Consider the following 6,657-nt stretch of genomic DNA (forward strand, 5'->3'; position numbering starts at 1 on the left):
GAATTGTAACACTTCCTGAAGTAGGAGTGTAATTCAGTGATAGTTTCCAGTGTATTGGTTAAGAGCTAATTCAGAGAGCTAGATGTTGTAAAAAGTCCTTAAATACAGGCTTTAAAAATGGGGCCCACAGTGTAACTCACTGTGTCTATGGCAACAGTACATTTCCTGTTTGATGTAAAAGTTTCTGTTCACTTGCAGAGAGCACGTGTTTCATAAAAGGCTCCTCTGGCTATCAATCATCAGTGTTTGAGAAGACAGAGGGGATTATGGGTTACATCATTCAATTGTCTATACCAGTTTTTCCCAACCCTGGTCCTCAAGGACCCCTGCTCTGCTTGTTTTTCAACTATCCCTGTACTCCTTCTGATTGGCTAAACACACCTGATTCAGGTAATCAGCTGTGTGTACAGCAGGGATAGCTAGAAAACAAGCAGGGGTCCTTGAGGACCAGGGTTGGGAAAAACTGGCCTATTCTATACAGCCCATGTAACAAAATCGGTGACTCTCGATTGCCGATCTCCCAATGTACTTGCCTGTCTTCCTGCAGCTGCTTCATGTCCACGAGACATTCCTGGAGTGTCACTATAACTGGGAGCTGGTGATCTGGTGCGCCAGTCTGTCTCTGTTCCTGCTCAGGTTTGTCACTCTGGGCTCTGAGACCAGCAAGAAGTACAGCAACACCTCCATACTGCTCACTGAACAGGTACATGCAGAAAATACATGTGTTAGCACACAGCAAACATGTCTTCTTACACTGACACTGATCCATCTGGTGTTTCACAGATCAACCTGTATCTGAAAATGGAGAAGAAGCCAAACAAGAAAGAGGAGCTGACACTGGTTAACAACGTTTTAAAACTGGCTACCAAACTACTTAAGGTACAGCGCCTTCAAAGCATCTTTCATAGATTTTGTTTCAATGGTTGAACCTTTAAACGTTTATCCCTCCCATTTTTCTTTTGTCCAGGAGTTGGATACTCCATTCAGGTTGTATGGTTTGACTATGAACCCCCTGCTCTACAACATCACCCAGGTGGTCATCCTGTCCGCTGTGTCGGGAGTCATATCTGACCTGTTAGGGTTTAACCTGAAGGTAAGTGTGTGTGACAGAGGGTTTTACTTCACTGTACTCTAAGGCTTCATGTCATTTTATCCCCCGTTAAAGTCCAGCAGAGGCTTTTTAGGAGCTTCAGCTGTGCCACTATAAAGTAAATGGAGTGGGCATCTTGATCTTGTCATTTAGACTGACTGGTCATAATTACGACAGATTATACAGTAAATAGTGCAGCAATTGGAATCTACCTGAGAGTCTTCTTGAGGTCAAATTACAAAGCAGGTCACATCTTGTGTGAAGCATCTGAGGCACCACCCAGTACAACACAAGACAAGAGGACAGGCACAAAATCTTACATGATGCATCTAATATGCAGCATTTATCATTGTGGTTCATCTTGAAGCCTGCATACACAGAGATAAACACACTGAGGGACTGATCATTCTGACAGACAAGTCCACATAGAAAAGATAATGTCTCTTCTTGCTGTGTGTTTCTATAGAGAAACAGTCTGTCAGTATCAGTCCCTCAGTACATTTCATTGTGGTGTTTTCTGTGAGATTTTAATGTTTTAATGTTGATGCCTGTTTTCTTGTGACCTGCTTTGTATTTTAAACTCTGAGGATGCTGGTGCCAAAATGTGAACTTACAGAATAAAGTCTGTGCTGTGTGACCTTTAAATGCTGCTGCCTCTTTCCAAATACTTCTCTTGTCTATTGTTAATGATGACCTAAAAAACTCATTTTGTTCACCTACAACATGATTACAATAGCTGCTTTACTTGTTTGCTCTAATTTTACGTTGTGATACTTAAAAAGTTTTGTTGTACAACTGTCAAGGGATACACACTGTTCACTTGCCTGGATTTGTTACTAAAGCTGCTTTCTCTCTCTCTCTCTCTCTCCATAGCTGTGGAAGATCAAATCATGACAGTGAACAGAAACAGCCTTGACATATCAGAGCTTCACTTTTACCCGTAACGTTCTCTTTGTGCAATTCACAAGCTATTTATTTACCCACTCAGTGTTTTACTTAAGATTTATTTGAATTATACGACAAACTTAACCTGTCCACAAAAACTGTTAGTATTACTATAAAATTATTTACCTGCATTTGCAAAAGTTTAGTTTTCATTGCAGCTCATTCAGAAATTTGAAGGCAAAGGATTGAGCTGCCTCTGAGGCAAAATTGTTATTTTCATTTGCATAAACTCAGTTACTTATTTGTCCAACTATTTCAGAAACAACACTGTTACAGCCTTAAAACCTATTTTTAAGTTACACCAGTGGTTTTCTTCTGACAATGACAGTGAAATTTGTGCACTAAATGTTTTAAATATATTGTGATCAAATTAGTCATAAGGATTTTTGTTATATTTGATCTGTCTATAGCCCACTAAAATTAAAATGTATTATATGTTTGGTATAATTCTTGGTATTAGACAGTTAAGAGTTATTGACATCTCAGCCCCTTGGTAATTTACAGCTAATCTCTATTCCCTATTCATACCAGCTCCCAGTTATATTTACATGTCTGTTCATGGATGCTGTTATGTTATGTAAGTAAAGTTGTGAAATTTTCTGACTTACCTGGAAAAACTGTTCCAGTTCTCACTTTCAACACCAGTCACCATCAGCACTGCAAAGAAACAATCATCCAGTTAATGGAATAACAGCTGACATTTAGACAAACAAGGCCATGTGCACGCAAAAGTTTAAAAATGGCCTAATGAATACAGACATGTACATGTAGGCACAGGTAGAGTGTAAGTCCAGCAGGTATAAAGTAAAATGATCCCCTTTTTATTTTTAACTGATTTATCATGTTTAGTTGAACAGTATTATCAGCAATACAGGTAGTAGGTAATAACCTTTCCTCTCAGAGAAGACATTCAGGCTATTTTCAGGATACATTTGTTACAAACTGCAGGTAATGACAGATTTGATTAAAATGAGACATCTTAGGAAAGCTTGGTGGTGTTCAGCTTTTTTGAGCTTTTGTTCAGATTTCTAAAAACCTCTGCATGTTAAGTCACTTACATAGCAGTTTTGTATATAGTATGAGATGCTTTTGGCTCAGATTTGACATCAGAATCCAGTGTTTTGTTACATTTATAGATTTGTTCGATTTGTTTCTCAAATTGAAACACAGTCTGAAGTTGGCGTGACACTGTTTTAAGGAAATCCTTCACTCAGTTGCCCCATTCAGAAATCATCAGCTCATCTCTGGTGCTCGTCTCTGTCAGAAACTCTAAATTCTACTGGAATTTATATTTTATTTAATTTTTCAGTGTTGAGGCTGAAAAATCTTTAAAATGTAGTTTCTAAATTTTAACTGCTGGGGGGGGGGGGGTTCAATGCTATACACTTATACAATATTATAACAGAATGAAGAGGGTTTTAGCTCCTGTACTGCTTCAAACTGCTACATGCCTGTAGGCTGAACATTTTAGGACAATCTGGTTGGTATTTTTGTTGCACCAATTATCCAATTTAGAAATTCAGTGGCCACTTATTGTTTTCATGTGCATGATATTTGACAGTGAGTGAAAGTCTGTTGTCCACTGCCTGTTACAGTTCTCTCTACACTGCAGATCAAACCTGTCTGAACATGAATGAAGATATGCACTTTAAAAACACATTTTAAATGGAAGAAAATAATTTCAATGTCTCAAGTTTGTTTTTGTACCTCACCTGCTTGACAAACTAATATCAACAATTGACTTTGACTTAGCTCTGAAGTATATCTTACATGGTACGTGACGTTATCATGTCCACAGGGAATATCTTAAATGTGATTTAAGATTAGCAGTTAGCATTCTGCTGAATGAAACTAACTTCATTTCATACAATGCTAGCATAATCACCTTCATTTTGTGCAAGGAGGAAGACCAAAGTGCTTATTTTACTGTTTTTGTTTTGTTTTTTTGGACAATGAATGTACTTGCAGCATGATGCTTTAAAATCTGTTTGTTTCCCTTTAAGTTGTATTATTCTTTTCTTTGTGGCGCTGTGCTTTTTGATCTCTCATTATTCCTTTGTAAAAGTTGGTTGTTCCTCACACTTTTTGAGGAGAGGCATGTTTTTCTCTGTTTTTAACGAAGAAAGTTTTACTTGTATCTATGGAAATGAAACTAGGTAAGAAACTATGCTGTGATTCTGTTTTTAATAGAGTCTGAATATTTAGATTTAGATTTTTTGTGAACTGCTCTGTCCACAGTACATTTTTATAAGAAAAATAAAAAGAAATGGATGCTGACACATTGATTGTACTGTTATATTTCAGTATATAGACATATTTTTCTCTACACAATGTGCTAAGCTATTTTTCCACCCCAGTTATGGAATTGTGAAAAATGTCACTTTCACTCTTCTCTGCTTCTCCCATTTTCCTCTGTTTTTTTTTACCCCATACTTTAATCATCTTCTTTTCCTTTTGGCTGCTCCCTTCAGGGGTCGCCACAGCAAATCATCTGCCTCCATTTAACCCTATCCTCTGTATCCTCCTCACCCACACCAACTATCCTCATGTCCTCCTTCACTACATCCAAGAACCTCCTCTTTGGTCTTCCTCTAGGCCTCCTTCCTGGCAGATCTAACCTCAGCATCCTTTTACTAATGTATTCACTGTCCCTCCTCTGAACATGTCCAAACTATTTTTCACTACATTAAAGCATATTTTTTGACCATAGGCACCCATACTATATTGAGTTATATTTTTACAGAGCATACTATAAGGCAAATTACTCGCCACACACTAAACAGAGGCACATTTTGCACCACACCCTAAACTAAGGTAAATTCGTGGACTACACACTATACTAAGGCATTTTTTTTCATTGTTTTTACCACATACTATACGAAGGCTTTTTTTTTTTCATTTTTTTTACCACATACTATACAAAGACATTTTTTTTATTTTTTTAAACCACATACTATACAAAGACATTTTTTTAATTTTTTTAAACCACATACTATACTAAGGCATTTTTTTTTCATATTTTTACCACATACTATACGAAGGCAAATTTTGGCACCACTTACTATACTGTATATAGTATGGATTACACACTATAGTAAAGCATTCTTTTTCATTTTTTTACCACATACTATACTAAGGCAAATTCATGGACTACACACTATACCAAGGCATTTTTTTCATCTTTTTTACCACATGCTATATATACTAAAGCATTTTTTTCATTTTTTTACCACATACTATACGAAGGCATTTTTTTTTACCACATACTACACTAAGGCATTTTTTTCATGTTTTTTAACACATACTATACTAAGGCATTTTTTTCATTTTTTTTAACCACATACTATACGAAGGCATTTTTGTTAATTTTTTTAAACCACATACTATACAAAGACATTTTTGTTAATTTTTTTAAACCACATACTATACAAAGACATTTTTTTAATTTTTTTAAACCACATACTATACTAAGGCATTTTTTTTTCATATTTTTACCACATACTATACTAAGGCAAATTCATGGACTACAAACTATAGTCAGGCATTTTTTTCATATTTTTTAACACATACTATACTTAGGCAAATTTTGGCACCACTTAATATACTAAGGCATTTTTTTCATTATTGTTAGCACGTACTATATATACTAAGGCATTTTTTTCATTATTGTTAGCACGTACTATATATACTAAGGCATTTTTTTCATATTTTTACCACATACTATACGAAGGCAAATTTTGGCACCACATACTATACGAAGGCATTTTTTTCATATTTTTTAACACATACTATACTTAGGCAAATTTTGGCACCACTTAATATACTAAGGCATTTTTTTCATTATTGTTAGCACGTACTATATATACTAAGGCATTTTTTCATTATTGTTAGCACGTACTATATATACTAAGGCATTTTTTTCATATTTTTACCACATACTATACGAAGGCAAATTTTGGCACCACATACTATACGAAGGCATTTTTTTCATTGTTTTTACCACATACTATACTAAGGCATTTTTTTCATCTTTTTTAACACATACTATATGAAGGCATTTTTTTTACCACATACTACACTAAGGTAAATTCGTGGACTACACACTATACTAAGGCATTTTTTTCGTTGTTTTTTACCACATACAATACAAAGACATTTTTTTAATTTTCTTAAACCACATACTATACTAAGGCAAATTTTGGCACCACTTACTATACTATATATAGTATGGACTACACACTATAGTAAGGCATTCTTTTCCATTTTTTACCACATACTATACTAAGGCAAATTCATAGACTACACGCTATACTAAGGCATTTTTTTCATTTTTTTTACCACATACAATACAAAGACATTTTTTTAATTTTTTTAAACCACATACTATACTAAGGCTTTTTTTTCAGTTTTTACCACATACTATATTAAGACTTTTGTTTTTCATTTTTTTACCACATACTATACTAAGGCAAATTTTGGCACCACTTGCTATACTAAGGCTATCTTGTTTCATTTTTGTACCACATACTATACTAAGACATTTTTTCATTTTTTAAACCACATACTACACTAAGGTAAATTCGTGGACTACACACTATACTAAGGCATTTTTTTACCACATA

The 6,657-nt window shown here is 35.0% G+C and overlaps 1 protein-coding gene across 5 annotated transcripts in view; it reads left to right on the top strand.

The window, feature by feature from the left end:
* Positions 1–4,314, top strand: part of LOC113142001 (putative homeodomain transcription factor 2) — a 35,152-nt gene extending 30,838 nt beyond the window's left edge. For all 5 annotated transcript variants that reach the window (XM_026326721.1, XM_026326722.2, XM_026326720.2 and 2 more), the window contains 4 exons: positions 548–703; positions 784–879; positions 968–1,093; positions 1,964–4,314. In XM_026326721.1, coding sequence (XP_026182506.1) covers positions 548–703; positions 784–879; positions 968–1,093; positions 1,964–1,984 — 399 coding nt within the window. In that variant the 3' untranslated portion in view covers positions 1,985–4,314. The remainder of the gene's footprint in view (positions 1–547; positions 704–783; positions 880–967; positions 1,094–1,963) is intronic.
* Positions 4,315–6,657: the final 2,343 nt, after the last annotated feature.

This window comes from Mastacembelus armatus, chromosome 23 (assembly GCF_900324485.2).
Source record: "Mastacembelus armatus chromosome 23, fMasArm1.2, whole genome shotgun sequence".
Classification (NCBI taxonomy): domain Eukaryota; kingdom Metazoa; phylum Chordata; class Actinopteri; order Synbranchiformes; family Mastacembelidae; genus Mastacembelus; species Mastacembelus armatus.